At 36.9% G+C, this 16,263-nt stretch overlaps 1 protein-coding gene across 5 annotated transcripts in view; it reads right to left on the reverse strand.

Moving 5' to 3' along the window:
* LOC111872835 (V-type proton ATPase 116 kDa subunit a) overlaps nt 1-16,263 on the reverse strand; it is an 89,181-nt gene that overhangs the window by 1,172 nt on the left and 71,746 nt on the right. For 4 of the 5 annotated variants that reach the window (XM_023867045.2, XM_023867056.2, XM_023867049.2 and 1 more), the window contains exons 10-15: nt 11,099-11,344; nt 8,001-8,110; nt 7,317-7,486; nt 3,140-3,375; nt 1,570-1,789; nt 265-457 (exon numbers count right to left, since the gene is read on the reverse strand). In XM_023867045.2, coding sequence (XP_023722813.1) covers nt 265-457; nt 1,570-1,789; nt 3,140-3,375; nt 7,317-7,486; nt 8,001-8,110; nt 11,099-11,344 — 1,175 coding nt within the window. The remainder of the gene's footprint in view (nt 1-264; nt 458-1,569; nt 1,790-3,139; nt 3,376-7,316; nt 7,487-8,000; nt 8,111-11,098; nt 11,345-16,263) is intronic. The other variant, XM_023867065.2, reaches the window with a different exon arrangement.

Below are 16,263 nucleotides of genomic sequence, written 5' to 3' on the forward strand. Positions count from 1 at the left end.
CTTTTAGGGCGAACACTAAAGCTCTGAATCACGCATATTCAGGAGAGGGAAAAAAGAGTGAGAATAATTCTGTTGCAGAAGATATCAGTGGCAACTATGGTCTTTTTCAAGCAAAGTTTAATGTGAATAATATAACAGAGAAACGTTAGTATAAGTTACTTCATCAACAAGTTTCATTATTTCTTTCTGTAGTATGTTAGGAGACCCATCATTCAAATATCCATTCATTACATACATCTGCACCTTGTTTAAGACCCTACATACCAGTGCAGTCGAAGTGTGTGAAGGAAAGCAGACAATCCCTCCATCATGACTAGGATAGCCAACGTAAGCACTGCCCAGGCAGCAAACACAACATACAGAATAATACCGCCTGCCACATATGATCCAGCATTACCCTCTGCAGACCCGCTAAGTCCATTGCTCAGGACCATTGTCCACAACACTTCTGACAACTCTGCAACAGCCAAGATAATACTCTTAACTTCAAAGAACCTGCACTAGGTGACATGTGCTTCCCTTTTGACTTCTGGGGACTATGGGGGAAAGCACAAGGTTTTAGTCTGTGTAGTAACAACACATTAACACCCTTGTTCTATTTGGCATATGAGAAAGAAGGCAAACGTCAGGCAGCCAAATGTCAAAGAAAAACATCTATCAGACTATAATGATAATCATTTTCAGGAAAATACTGTTTCAAGGTTTTCAGCAGGATCACAAGCCAAGAAGAGATCAAGTACTCTTAATATTACGCTGCTTTTCCATCTTGTGATCAGATCATCACACTGTCTGGAGCTGTGAGATAAGAGAAATTGAAAAGAAATCTGATATCCCTGTAAAACTATAATCATAAATAAAATTATCCAACTATATACTAGAGAGCAAACAAAATGTAATTAAAAAATGCTGAAGTAAATGCCTCTATAGATTTGAACGAAAGTTACCTGAGTCATGTACCAAAGTACACGTATAAAAAGATTTATCCATTTAGTTGACTCAATATACAGAAATATTTTTTACCTTGAATATTAAAAATATGTTTTTATTTATAATTTAATCACACTTTTAAGAGATGAATATGGAATTGGCATTCCATATACTTGGATTATGACTGAAATCCACCTTTTCTCTTCATCAATGGCTGACTGCATATTACCTTGCGATACAAGAGGCCACACATTTTCAGTTCTTAGTTTTGGTAAATCTTAAGGGTTTTTGTACAGGAACTCTTTCTTTCCTAACATAGTAACATAACAGATTTAAACTTGGTGAATGTGGTATCCATTCTGTGCTTCTGAAAAATTCAAACTATAATGTCATCCAACACTTTCAAAGAGAAGATAATACAAATGTACACATGACTATTTTTTTAACATTGAAAATATTTTTTCTGTGTAACAAATCAACCCAACTGATTACCTTTTCATATATACATTTCAATATGCTCTTCATAATTTACATGAATTTCATTCAAATCCATATAGCTGTTCATTTTCAACCCTGTTCCTTGTGTCACCTAGTATAAAAGTATATAGGAGCCATATTGTTTAGCTAATTTCACCCACTTACGTGCATGTGCTAATGAAAGAGCCCAAAGTCGCAAGTAAGAAGCTGTGTGTGATATTGTGCTCAGTATATATTCAATGGTGTGAATTGCTTGATGAATAAAAATTTCTCCCATTTGATGGTCCCCTTCGTTATGTTCTGTGTGAGCAGGTGAGGAACTTGGGGCTTCAAATGTTTCCGGGGTTAGTTCCAGCCCTTGGTTAACATCACCATTTTCCGATATCTAAAAAGAAACATACTAACATATCATTTCGATCACAAGGACCTGAACTACATCAGTGCATAAGAAGGTTCACTACAAGATAAATAACATACTGTTTAAGCCCAACAGCAGAGTCTGAAATGAAGCACCAGATTAATACTGATAAGTATTTGACAAATTGAACTGAATCGCCTGTTCTCTTGCCAGCACAGTGGGTGCAATGTGAACTATCTTATGATGCTGTCAACACCCAGACCAGTGTTCCTCAATCACTGGTCACAGGCTGAGTCGACCCCAGGGCCATATTGCAGCTGGAAGGATTATGTCAATTGAAAAATCCAACGGCCTCTTTGGGACTCGAACCCATGACCTTCTGGCTTGTAGCATAGTGCCTCAACCAACTATGCTCCTGTGTTAATAAAACATGAAAGAAAAAGAGAGAGCGTGAGAGAATTTTGAAGTGAAGTGATGAAAGTTGAAAGAAGCATGTGGCACTCAGTACTATACACTCCACCAGACGGCAGTTTCCAGTGTAAAACAAAGGTATCATTTCCAGATTTCAATGTTTCTTCTGATGAAGTGACTTATACATTTAATGATACTCTCAATCAACACAACTACGTGTACTGGGTCACAGAACATTCAAACCTAACAGAAGAGCAAGCAGTTAATTTACCACGGACATCAGTGGAGTGTGGTATGTCTTCCAGAGAGATGTTATATCACTCTCTTCAACGCCACTGTCAACAGTTCACTGGTGCTGCTGGTGGTCATTTCCAGTATTTGTGACTTTAAGGTAACCAGCACAAGAATGGGTTAACATCTGTCCACTTCACTTGTAAAAAATACACATTAATAAAGTGCATACATATTCTTTTTTTTTGGGGGGGGGCACTGTACAACTTTTCTGCAAGGCTGTGTTATTAAGTACCTCTTTTACATATCAGATTATTGAATTCCAGCATCCTGTTGCATTAATATCAATTATTTCATCAATGTATATTTCTGTCATAATGCAACATGAGGTATTTACAGTCACTTTATTCATGACATGTTTTGACTGCTGAAGATTATGCTCATAGATCCCACAAGAAGATCAATACCTTTTTTACTGAATTTAATGTGGTACCTATTTTAATTCAAATCTTATTCACAATTTTAATTTTAAAATTGAGACAAGCAGTGCAGTGCACAGTTTAGCATAACGAGGACACCTGATGTTGGCCGTATATAGCCAAAACATGTCATGAATAAATATTAAAGTGACAGTAATAATCTTGCATTGTACTGTGACAGAAATATATATTGATCAAACAACTGGTATCAAATTATGCTTAAGGTATGAATAAAGGAGTTATTTCAGAAACTTACGTGTTCAGACTTTTTGCTGTGCCCACAACAGAGAAGATATATAGGCTTGCCTAGTAGGAGTACGGGAATGCACAACAAGGCAACAACAACAAATACATATTGTATTAGATCTTGACCATCAAACATAAATTCTTGACAGCCTTCACCTGTAGGAGGTGAACTCTTGAAAAGCATCATGTTGATGAACAGAATGAGGACGGAGGGAGCACACGATGGCCCATACCTAATGATGTCCACTGGAAACAATATAATAACTGTACTAATATTTCACCATATTTCAGTCATTGTCTTGACTTCAAGCCAGCGCTGACTGCCATCGTTTCAAAGACATGGTCAGCCACTCTGCTCACACCATGTCTCCAAGATATTTTAAGTTGGCACTATGCTTGTGTTTATACCTTAGCTTGTCGTCAATGGATGACAGTCTTATTCTCTCTTGCTGCCTTTTATTGACTAAAAATGCATTTTATTTATCAATATACTTAGAAAACATTTACATTTTCTCTAGTATTCTGCTATTTAAACACAACTGCAAAGAAATACAAAGTTCCATGTAAAGAAGTATCTTCAAGGAGTTGAATTAACCTTTAAACACCGGACTTTTGAAATGCTGGTAAGCTTGAGCTGGCTGGAGTTTATTTAAATGCCTGCTGCTGGTGTGCGTTTAAATGCCCGTTGTTACTCTGCGTTTAAATGTCCATTCCTGTTAAGGGACTTAAACAATTTTAAGCATTGTGTTTAAAAATGCTGTACCTAACATAATTTTTATTATAAATGGATGGAATTAACTTTCTTTGTATCAGCAAAGAGCACAGTGTCACATATTATAATGGAAGTTTGAAAATGTTTATACAAAGAAATATACTCTTTCCTCAATTTTTTTCGTTTAATTTTGATACGTACTGCAAAAATATTTTCCCAGTTCTTCAAAGAGTTGTTCTGCAATTTAAATTAATTTCTGTTGGTAACACTTGACAAATTTTAGCAGACCCTGGTGTCATAAAACAGATGGAAGCAATAAAATCATTTGGTTCTCTGCTGGGAAACCTTACATCTTGTTACACCCTTCAGATTTTCGAATCTTGACTGAAGGACAGAAGAATGAAAGAATGGCTATTCAAGAAAAAGAGCTAGAGGGGTCCCTTCTTCAGTGCTAAGACCTTCTGTTATGGCTGCAAGAGATTATTGCCCTTTGTAGGGTCATAAACAGACAGTTGTATCATGGCTTAGATCTGTTTTCTGTGCGTTCATAGTGACATCAAATTCTGTAGTTTCATTTCAGCCTATATATACATCAAGCAGGTAACAACAAAAAAGTATGTACATCGAATTTTGCTACTTATTTTTAACACATTAATCTGCAGAATCTTCAATAAAAGTACTGGCTCGTGGATGAGTTTGGGCATAACTCATACGTATACTCTTTTTTGTTGTTGTTCACTTAGGTATCATTTTAATTCCTCTATTAGGGTTTTACTCAAGACTGTCTGGTAATTACTACATATAGAAATAAATATTTAGGACTGTGCACGTGTTTCTACTAGCGGCATGTGTGCGCGCTTCCACTAGTGGAGTTTAAATGCCCAACTGGCCAAAATGGGGTACTTTGGCCACGACGACTATATTCATCACTGGCACAAACGGGGCACTTCAGACGTTAAAGGTTAAATAAGCAAGAAATGTTACCTAGTTTATTTGCATATCCTTTACATCAAACTTCAGTAACCATTTGCTCCTCCTAACATAGACGAACATGGGTAAAATTAAAAGGACCCTGCCCCTTCAAACGAAGTATAATGTAGGGAATTCTCATTTACAGTTTAATCCTTCAAAGCATGAAGTTCGACCGAAGAATATTTAAAAATTCAATTTCTACCTCACAAAAAAAATTCTGTAACTCCACTACAATGAACAGCCAATTAATGCTGTTAGGACATTAATTGCCATTTGTTCAGAGAATCATATGAAACACATAAAATAATTCTATGAAAAAAATTCAGTTATTTAATATTAAAGCACGTGGTACATGCAACCACCGTGCTTTAAAGTATTTCCCAAAGTGGGAGCCATGGCCCTCCAGGAAGCAACCAAAAACGCTGACAGACTAATTATAATACTTGTACATAATAAACTGATAAGACATGGCCACATATGTGACAGACACATAATTTAACAAAAAAAGGTATTTCATACATTTAATTATATTTTTAAATTATTAATTAACTTTAAGAAATTTATTAAAAATCTGGGGGCCTCAAACATTTTTGTTCATATCAAGGGAGCCTCAGACTAAACAAAATTTGGGAAAATACCAAGAAAAAACAGGGCTGATGACACCACAAAGTAATGTTTTAAATGTAATCGGCAAACAGATAAATGGAAGACATGTGAAAATGTACAGAATAGTTTATTATAAAAGCTTCAACATATTTATCATGTTGTAACTAGAGACATGCCAGTTGCTGTTGTCTGGTTCCAGAGAAACGAAATTCCCTGCAGTTCTCATTCAGAAAGAGAGATTCAAACTGATTCACTGCAGATAAAAAACTTGAAACATCCAAACCATGTACGAGAGAAATGAGAATGAGAAATTAAGAACTGTTGTGAACTAAGGATCTGAAGCTCTTGTTTCAGCAACTGTACATAGAGTTGCACTTATTTCCAGCAGAACAGTACACCCATATTCACTGCTGAAAATTCATTGAAGACTCTGTGAACCCTGACAATGATAGCGGTCAGCAACTACATATGAAAATCTGTCATTCCTAAAGCAAAGTTATCTTTATGCTTAATTAATTAAGTACTACACTATGAATATGTACAGGGAAGTGGAGGTATAGCTGCACTGTTCTTAACCTAGACACATGACAGAGATGAGTGGTCAAATTCACAACGCTGCTACTTTACCATCAGGGAAACAACACGTGGGACCCGCTGTACAGGAGGCTGTGTGAGCCACAGAGCTGGTCTGAAGGCTTGTAATCTTCTTATCTCTTAAGAAACATAAAGCAGATGCTTACAGGAATGAAGAATACTGACTGTAGCCTCTGGAAATATATATTTGGGACGTTCTTATAAAAATCACAGCAGATTTCAGCTAATTACAGGATAAACAGCATAAATTTGAAATGTGTTTGGATACTGTAAAACATATATTTCAACAGCTCATCTAAATCCAAGGTAAGAACAATGTTTCTATGAACACAATTTAAAATAGTAAAATGATCTCATTCGATTCATGTGCTATAGTACATTTCCTTCCTTATGACTATCCTCAAAGTAGCCGGCATGTTGGAAGCTGGAACACTAATAAGAACACTGCAATCTTTGAAGTGAACCACTCAGCACATCTGGAACTATGAAGACAGAACTAACAGAGCAAGATGGCTGAAGTGGTAATGCCACTAACTTTTGTTCAGAAGGTACCTGACTCCAATTTCAACTGGGACATCCACCATCTTAAGCTGAAGAACGTGAAGAATGGCACCTTCTGGGATGTGGCGCCTTGTAGATCTTGTGTGAACCGACGTTTTCAAGGAATGTATCACCTCCATCTTCAGGGTCGCAGCTGTCTCATTGTTATCCTCAAAGCAAATGCCAGGACAATACCTTGATTCGGGAACAACTGCTTCCTTCCACATCCATTCCAATTCAGTATTCACTGTCAGCCAGTCATTTGGTGTTATATAGTATGACACTAAAAGCATTGTTAAATAAACTACAAATAAACAAGAAGTTCTGGGAAGAACCTTCCTTCGATATGATATTAACCGCATAGAAAACAGATGGATACACAGACAGACAGCAAGGTGATCTCATTAGCCTCTTTTTTACAAAATAAGGGAAGCAGGATAATAAATGAGACAAATAGTTTATGTAAATTAAAGTATGTTGTAAAATGTAAAAAAGTGTTAACTGCGGTGTCAGCAGCCAACCTACATCTCTTTACCGTTCAAAAGACTCATGATTAAAAATGCTAAGATTGAGAGCCGAACTGATATCCATTCTGACAAACCCTTCTCTCTCCACTCTAACCCTTATTTGTAAACTTTTGTACTGAATACTTCAGCAGTGGAACTAGATCATCTGCTGTTAATGATACCCAGTTTCAAGTAGCATCATTAGTGACTTTCACTTAATGAAACAATGTGGAAAACGGGAGAATGAAGTTACTTACAGGTGGCCTGAGAGCATGACACTGTGCTATTATTGCAATCCATAGTTTCCTGTGGATAGTAGATTGCCCATTTTATGAACATCATGGCAACCATGTAAGCAAATAGCAGAAGCAAGAACAATATTTGTGGCACAAATTCCAGAATAATGTATATTGATTTTCGGAAATGTCTGAAACACAGGGCAAGAATACATGGTATCAGTGGTAAGGAATTGCTGTATTAATAATTTGCATGCCAAGCCTCACCACAAAAGTACCAGCTAAAAATACCCATAATAGTTAACTTGGTTCATCCTTGTCTGTCGCACTAGTAACTGTGTATAAGATTTATAACCGCCAATCAGTGTGATTGGTAAAAGCTATGTTTATAATTTTTCATCATTAGAATAATCAGAAACACAAACAAACAATCTGTTTTATGCACTGAGCTCTAATTTGTCAATTTACTGATATTTCCAAAATGTTTACTGCTGCTGCTACATTCAGGAAGTGTAAAAGCCACTAAAAATGATGCACAGAAAAAAATATAAACAACTGAAAAAATCCATATTGTTTTTCTGTGTATATTATGCTTTAGGATTCTTGGACATGGAGCTAAAAACAAATGCATCCACACTCGAGAACTTGTGGATATATTTACTCACATATGGAAATCTGTTACAGATATTGTAACTGTTAACTTACATGTGATTAACAACGCTAAGGCACACTCCAAATATCATGTGGATCACACCAAATATGATGGACAGCTTCATTTTGTATGAATTTAAGAAGATAATCTTGTTAGTAGCTGACTGCAACATGACACAACATAATTCCATCAGTATTGTACTTCAGCATCCTGCTGCACCAGCTGCACTCTGTGTGTGTGTTTCTTGTGTGTTGAATGTTGTATGTGTGTGTGTTGGGGGGGGCAATACAGTCTTCAATGCATCTTTACAAATTATTGGTCAAATCATCACCTAGTCCAGGCTCTCATGTAAATTTAACAGGTACTTTAGTGTAATATTGTATAGCCTGTGGGCGCTGTACATCCAGAAGTTAATTCTTTTAAAAAACCAAATTGGTTCCTGTTAAAATAATTTCATATATTAAATGATTCTAAATTAATTAAAGAAATAATGTAAAATGATGTACTGTGTGTCACCGTTTTCTACTTTTGTGTATTCCGCTTTTTGCAGCAATGTATATTTTGTGGATGGTATCTTGGTTATGCGAGTCCTAGCAGCCAGTGTGAACATGTCACTAAATTTAAGTGAAAGCATGGACTAAGTGGTGACATGACAGATAATCTGTGAAGTTGCATTGATGACCCGTACTGCATATGGTGGTAATTCCATGAACTTCACTTCAGAATAATTTTTTCAACTGCCTACCCAAAATACCAGCCATCTGCACGAAGTGGTAACTTTAGAAGAAACTCATTTTCATAACTGCAATTCATTTTTAGGTGCAGTCACATAATTCTAGTGCATTTATTAAAACTGCCCTGTCTGTCTGACAGTAAATAACTCAAGCAGAAGACAACATATTTTCATGAAATATGATAATGGGGAAGATTAACGGTTGTGGGGATTCGTTGCACTGACCACGCGACACCCTCTATCCGCAAAAGTTGGCACTAAACTTCGCAGACAAGCGGCGGTCGCTCAATTGGTATAGTTCGCTTGCGAACTAAAATCACAGAGTTTGTTTTTTGTTTTTATGATAATGGGGAAGTGCAACAGAATGTGTTGACACGTTCCAATTTTGACTAAAATCACACAAAATAAATGTAACTTTTTACATGAAGGCCTACATGTGTGTCTGCCTGCACCTTGAGAAATATGAATGCCTCAGAACTGCTATTCTGTGTGTACATTCCAAACTGGTATATTCAACAATCAACAATGTCCATCTGAACACATGCAAAGATTATCTGTCTCTTAATGTTGACACATTAATTAAACGAATCTTTCTCCCACCTGAATTTACACGTCTACATATACTTGTATATAAATGACTGATTAAGATATCTGAACATGCTGCTATAATTGTGACTTCGTTAAAATTTAAACCTGTTTCTTCCAAGATAATTCTAAATAAATGAGAGTGTCCATGATTTATTCTAACCGTCTTACAGTGCATACATTTATTCACCTTACTCTTCTTCAGTGCAACATGACGCTAAAATATAACATTATTAAATGAGAGTGAATGCATCAGAATTATTACTTTCTGTGTACCTATCCTATCTTGTTTTATTTGGTAATGGAAATTAAAAACAGTATTACAGCCCACTGATCAGTAGGCAGAACAATTCAATCCATAATACATCACACTTTATTATGCAGTAGGACAGTTGTGGGAACATCCCACATACTTACATGCTGTTTCGCCAGTCTAACAGACAACACTCACTCCTAAGTCAAAATCACATTGCCGCACATTGCGCTCATATTTAACAGTACTTGACGTCCAACCCACCTCTAGATCATCAAGTGCGCTAAGCAATCACATTTCTGGCAGCACTCGTATTTATACAGCACTCGCTGTCCAGCCCACATTTAGATCATAACATGCGCTAGCCAATCAACGCTCACAATCGCAACTGCAAGTTTCGCTCCGCCCATCAAGCATGGTATAAAAGGCAAAGCCCAAAGCTTGCAATCATCAGTGATCATATTCAGTTCAGAGCGATCAGTCATCAGAGTCATCAGCTCTTCTCTGCGACCAGGCAACCGACGTAGTTGCCGCAACTCTCCAGCGACCACGCTCTGCGACCAGGCAACTAACGCAGCTTCCACAACTCCAGCAACCACACCGTGGGCAGCTCTTTCTACCGGCGCATGCAGCACTACATCACCGGCCAGACAGGCCAGCTGAACGGCCGTAAAACTTGGCCTACTATGAAGTAACAAATGGCCCTTTTCAGGGCCCACAAACTTTCCAAAGTGGTTGTCTATTGGAACCTCGACAATCCCACACAGTTTTACTCATAACAGTGAAAGGGCTAAGAATATAACTCCAGTGGGCCACATTAAAAAATCTTTGCCAACATTTCTCATACAAAAGTCTAGATAAAAATTAAATAATTTCTACATCAAAAAAATTTACTCTACCTGACTATATGTAACCTATGTACATTTTCTCTTAATATGTTTCACATTTTTCAGTCTTTTTCTATATAAATCTACCAATGCATTCAATTTACTTCAAAGTAATAAAAAAATATACAGTTAAACAAAGTATCTGATGATTATATTCATGTCTACAATTTCTACTAATTTTTGTTAATGACATGTAGGGTATGGTCTTCCGCTTTGTTATTCCATGATCTTTGGCAGAAGTTCACAGACATTTTGAAAGAATACAACTTGCTACCCGTTTGGCCTACACTTTAACCCCTAAGATGTAGGCAATATGTTTCTCTGAACGTCAGTAGACTTGTAGAAAACTGCATGACATTACAACCCAGAAGCTCAAATTCTTCACAGCCACTGCTGTGAGAAACTTTAATCTAACTTTTGTAATGACAGTTCATTCCCCACTTATCACAATTCTTTATCTCTTTCGAGAAATCTCTTGTTCTCTTCCTTAAATTTACTTTATTTTACTTCTAAACTGGTGGTGTAGGGAGCAGTAGAAACATACTTGGAATTATCATCCTGTAAATTTTAGGGCACACTTTTATGTGGGATATACATAGCAGAGGATAGTCTACCTAATCCTCAACATACATGTATTATGTTAACTGTACCAAGGATGAAGAAAGCTGAAGACAGCCACAGTAAGAATATTACCTGCCAAATAGGATCCAATCCCAGAGGATAAGGAGATGCTCTGAATTTGGCAAAGTTGGTATATGGGCTCAGAGTCAATTCTACATTTTCCTTTATGTCTTCAATGGTATAGCCATCTATTTTCCAACTGGAGCCAAAGATATTGACTGATCTGGAGAATATATCATTGTAAATAATTCCAGTGTAAACTGAGAAGAGCCCCATTAACAGGATGATGTAACGGCCAGAAAAAAAGATGTTCCATATCTGACACAACAAAATAACATTCAGTAATTAACCCATGAAGTAGAGTCCTAAACATGCCAACAGTTGCTCAAATAATCAGGAAATTCCCTACCTTTTACAGAACAGCAAGGTTCATTGCTGTATTAAGAATATCCTGCTACTGGGCCCTAATTTCAGCTAGAATAATCCAGTCCATATGTTCACACTTTTCTTTTGTTAGGATTTATTTTATTATTACCTTCCCATCTGTGCCTAGGCCTTCTTACTGAGCATTATTGTTATAGTTGTGTTGACTGCCCCATTTGAAAGTATATTTACTTGTGCCATAAGATGTTTCCTCACCAGCAAATCTAGCCCATGATGGCTATGAGATCATGCATATATGGCAGTTAATGGCAGTCATTTGCTCAGTTAATGTGCAATTGGCAACAGACTGCAATTACAAAATGCTGTACCTTCAGGACGTGAGAATCACTGAAGTGGCTGCTACATGTATCACAGAACTACAGAACAGATTCAGTGGGCAGATAAACATGGCACTTATGAACTGAAATATGGAAGTTACATGGTGGGAAGCACACTGTTCACGTGTAGGCAATACTTTCATACCATTTAGTTCCTCACTATTTCGTTTCATCTCAATAAATAACATTGCTATGGTTGAGAAGGCAAAGATGTCATTGTGCTTATTTAAGCAGCACACCATGAAGAAATATGGGGAGTGTAGGTATAGCTGCACCATTCTTGACCATGGCACTAGATGGAGGTGAGTGGTCAGCTTCAAGCCACGGCTGGTTTAGCCCCAAGGAAAGAGCTTCCAGTACTCACTGGATAGGAGGCTGGGTAGGCTTCAGAACTGGCTTGGATGTGATGTTGAAGAGAAACATCTCTTGCCAGTGTGCATGCTGTAAATGTACTTTTTCCACCTCCCTTCTCACTTTGATTGTTTTAGTGTCTCATTTTTCATACTCAATAATGCATTCATTTTTCAAAAACTAAAGACAACTATCTCTGGAATGTGACACTGTGTAGTCCTACAGAAGCTCACCAGTGTTTCAGAACAACAAACTACCTCCATCTTCAGGGTTTAAGTGTAAGCCAATCAAGAAATCAACAAGCAGAACCTGCTCAATCAACTTGCTATCTTCATCTTTGCTGGTTGCTTGTCTGGTTTACCCTTCAACCCTGAAGATGGAGACAGTATGTTCCTTGAAAGATCAAAGAACTTCTACTGCACTACATGATGTCACATCCCTGAAAACACTGCTCTTCACAGTGACTGCTGTCACAAGATCACGAGCTGTTCATATATAAGTCCTGGATTAATTTACTTGTTACTGATTTTAGCATTATGTGAATTATCTTAATATTCAAAATGCATCCCATTTACATGTTAGTACATTCTTGAGGAGCTGGACTGCTCAGTCAATACAGTAACCAGGCAACAGGTTGGATGACTAGAGAACTGAGGTTTGATTCCTGGCAGGGGAACAGATATTTTTCTTCGCCACGATGTCCTGACTGGTTCTGGGACCTATTCAGCCTCCTTTATAATGACTATCAGGGGCTCCTTCATGGGTAAAGCAGCTGGGGTGTGAAGATGACCACTCACCTCGTAGCTCATGCTGACAGTTAAGAGAGACTAGAGCTACACCTTATAAGATGCCAAGGCTCACAAGTAGGCTGCAGTGCCATTTCTATGGGCTCCTACTTTCACATATTAATTGTATAAGAAAGTACTGTGATGTCCAAACAAATGAATCTTGAGAATTTGTAATATTTATATGTTTTCAGCCTCCATGAATATAAAAAGTGGTTTTTGGAGTGCTGTGTTTGTGTGTGTGTTAACATGGAGGGATAAAAACCACATAAATTGCATCATATATAAAAAGTGTTAAATATAAGACAAGGGAAGTTGCAGCAATAACATTTTATATATAAAAGTCATTTAAATATGAACATACACTATTGAAGTACAAACACCGAAAAAATGAAAGGCACAAAAAATGGAAACTGCAGAGACGAGAACATATTTAATTTAATTAATAAAATTATGACTATCAAAAATATAACTAGACAAATACAAAAATAATGGAACCCTGGAAATTACTAGCGGAAAAGCTTGTCGAAATTCAACAGGGAAATCACTTCATCCATAACTTCAACCTTCACCCCTTTTACTTTCCTTTATGCTTTTCATAACTTTATCTCATTCCTAATTTTCTCCATTAAAACTCTAAATTGATTTACTTCTTTATCCTTCAGATGGCACAGCTTTGAACATCAAGATGCCACTTGGGTAGACGAAAAATTACTAGTTAGAATACAACATAACATATACACACATAGTCTGGTAACACATACATAGTCATAAACAGTCTCCTACTATAGTGTGTGTTTGTGTGCTTGTGCTAATTCAAATACAGTTAATCTGGAAGTCAGATAAACTGGATCAAAACATAAGAAACGAAAAATTCTGTTCACAGTTGAATACATGTTTTAAAAAGGCATGTGTCTCTTAGAAGTAAGAGAACTTTCAGACTGTGTTGAGGGCAAATAAAGTGACTGAAACCATGCAACTAAACATCTGAGATTGGTTTGAGCTTCGGACAGAGGTAGAAATTGCTGCAGATTTTATTAAGGATTCTACTATTGAAGAGGAATCAGATAACAAACTGGATTAAACTACAAGAATCTATTCTATTTATTTGTTTTCTAGCTTTTTTGTCTTGTAGGGCTATATTTAGATTTATTAATCTGAAATATCGCTTAATCCAAATGACTTCTCCCCCCAATTAATCTAGAATAGCAAGAATTTAGTGTATATAATTTTAAAGGATAAAGACTCATTGGGTGACCATCCATCTAATCAGCTGAAGGATGGAATGGACCTAAATGCCAAGTCCTCAAGTAAATCTTTCCTTGTGGGTTACTTTACAGTGCTATCAGTATCTAGACACAGAGAAAACTAAGTATATGTTGTTGTCTTGTTACTAGAATGCAGAACAAAATCATAACATAAGACAGCTAATGGATCCTTGGAAGATGTGGTAAAACATTGTACTAGGGAATAACAGTAACATATCAAAATACGATTAAGGGGGAAATAAAGAGCAGATTGAATTAAGGTAATTCTTGCTACCATCCAATTCAGAACCTTTGTCTTCTCGCCTGCTGCCTGAAACTTAAAGATTAAAATACACAAAACTACAAATTTTCCTCTGCATTTGTATGGGTATAAAACTCGGTTTCTAACACTGACGAACATAAACTGAGGGTGTTTGAGAAAAGGGTAGTGAGAAGAATACCTGGACCCAAGACAGATGAAATAGCAGAAGACTGGAGAAAATTTCATAAAAAGGAGATTCATACCTTATACTCCTCACCAAATATAATCAGAACAATCAAACAAAGGAGAATTAGATGGGCAGGGCATGTAGCACGCATGGCAGAGCAGCATATGCAGGGTTTTGATAGGAAAACGTGAAGAAAAGAAACCACCATGAAAACCTTGATGTAGATGAGAGCTAAATATTGAAATGGACCGTAGAGAGATAGGATGGAGCAGCATGGACTCATCTGACTCAGGATAGAGAGGTGGTCTCTTGTGAACACAGTTATGAACTTTTGGGTTCCATAAAAATTTTGGGAATTAAGAAAGAGTGGCCAAGCAGGTGTTGACTTCTAGAGAAGGAATTCAGTTCCATGTACCAATATCTAGACTAGACAATGTTGAATGATAAGATTACTGGTGAGAGAGGAAACAGTTCAGTAGGAAGCATTTATGACATAGCCAAGGTCCTACCCTGGCATTTGCCTACAGGTACAGGGGAAATCATGATAATCCTAAGTCAGGAGAGATGATGTTCTGAGTGAGATTCAAACCTATAACCTGCTACATACAAATCAACCTCTACCGCCAGACTTCTGAAATGGTGGTAAGCTTGAGCTGGCTGGAGTTCATTTAAATGCCTGCTGCTGGTGCACATTTAAATGCCCGTTACTACTCTGTGTTTAAATGTTCGTTCCTGTTAGGGCGCTTAAACAATTTTAAGCATTGCGTTTTAAAATGCTGTATCTACCTCAATTTTTATGATAAGTGGAGGGAATTAACTTTGTTTTTATCAGCAAAGAAAAAAGTGTCACATATTATAACAGAAGATTTGAAAATTTTTATACAAAGAGTTATGCTCTGTTTTCATTTTTTTTTCCTTTTAATTTTGATGCATACTGCAAAAATGGTTTCCCAGTTCTTGACAGAGTTGTTCTGCATTATAAATTCATTTCTGTTTGTAACACTTGACAAATTTTAGCAGATCCTGGTGTCATAAAACAGATGGAAGCAATAAAATCATTTGGTTCTCTGCTGGAAAACCTTACATCTTGTTATACCCTTCAGATTTTCGAATCCTTTGACTAAAAGACAGAAGAATGAAAGAATGACTATTCAAGAAAAAGAGCTAGAGGGGTCACTTCTTCAGTGCTAAGACCTTCTGTTATAGCTGCAAGAGATTATTGCCCTTTCTATGGTCGTGAACAGACAGCTGCATCACGGCTGAGATACAGAGTGCGATCTGTTTTCTGCGCGTTCATAGTGAAATCGAATGCCATAATTTCATTTCAGCCTATATATGTATACATCATATACTCGTATACATCAAGCAGATAACAACGAAAGAGGTATGTACATCGAATTTTACTATATATTTTTGGCATAACTCATAGGTATATCCTTTTTTTGCTGTTGTTCACCTAGGTATCATTTTAATTCCTCTATTATGGTTTTACTCAAGTCTGTCTGGTAATTACTATATTTAAAAATAAATATTTAGGACTGTGCATGCACTTCTACTAGAAGCGTGTGCGTGCGTTTCCACTAGCGGAGTTTAAATGCTTGACAGGGTACTTTGGCCACGACGACCATATTCATCACTGGCCCC

This window comes from Cryptotermes secundus, unplaced genomic scaffold (genome assembly GCF_002891405.2).
Source record: "Cryptotermes secundus unplaced genomic scaffold, Csec_1.0 scaffold1021, whole genome shotgun sequence".
Classification (NCBI taxonomy): domain Eukaryota; kingdom Metazoa; phylum Arthropoda; class Insecta; order Blattodea; family Kalotermitidae; genus Cryptotermes; species Cryptotermes secundus.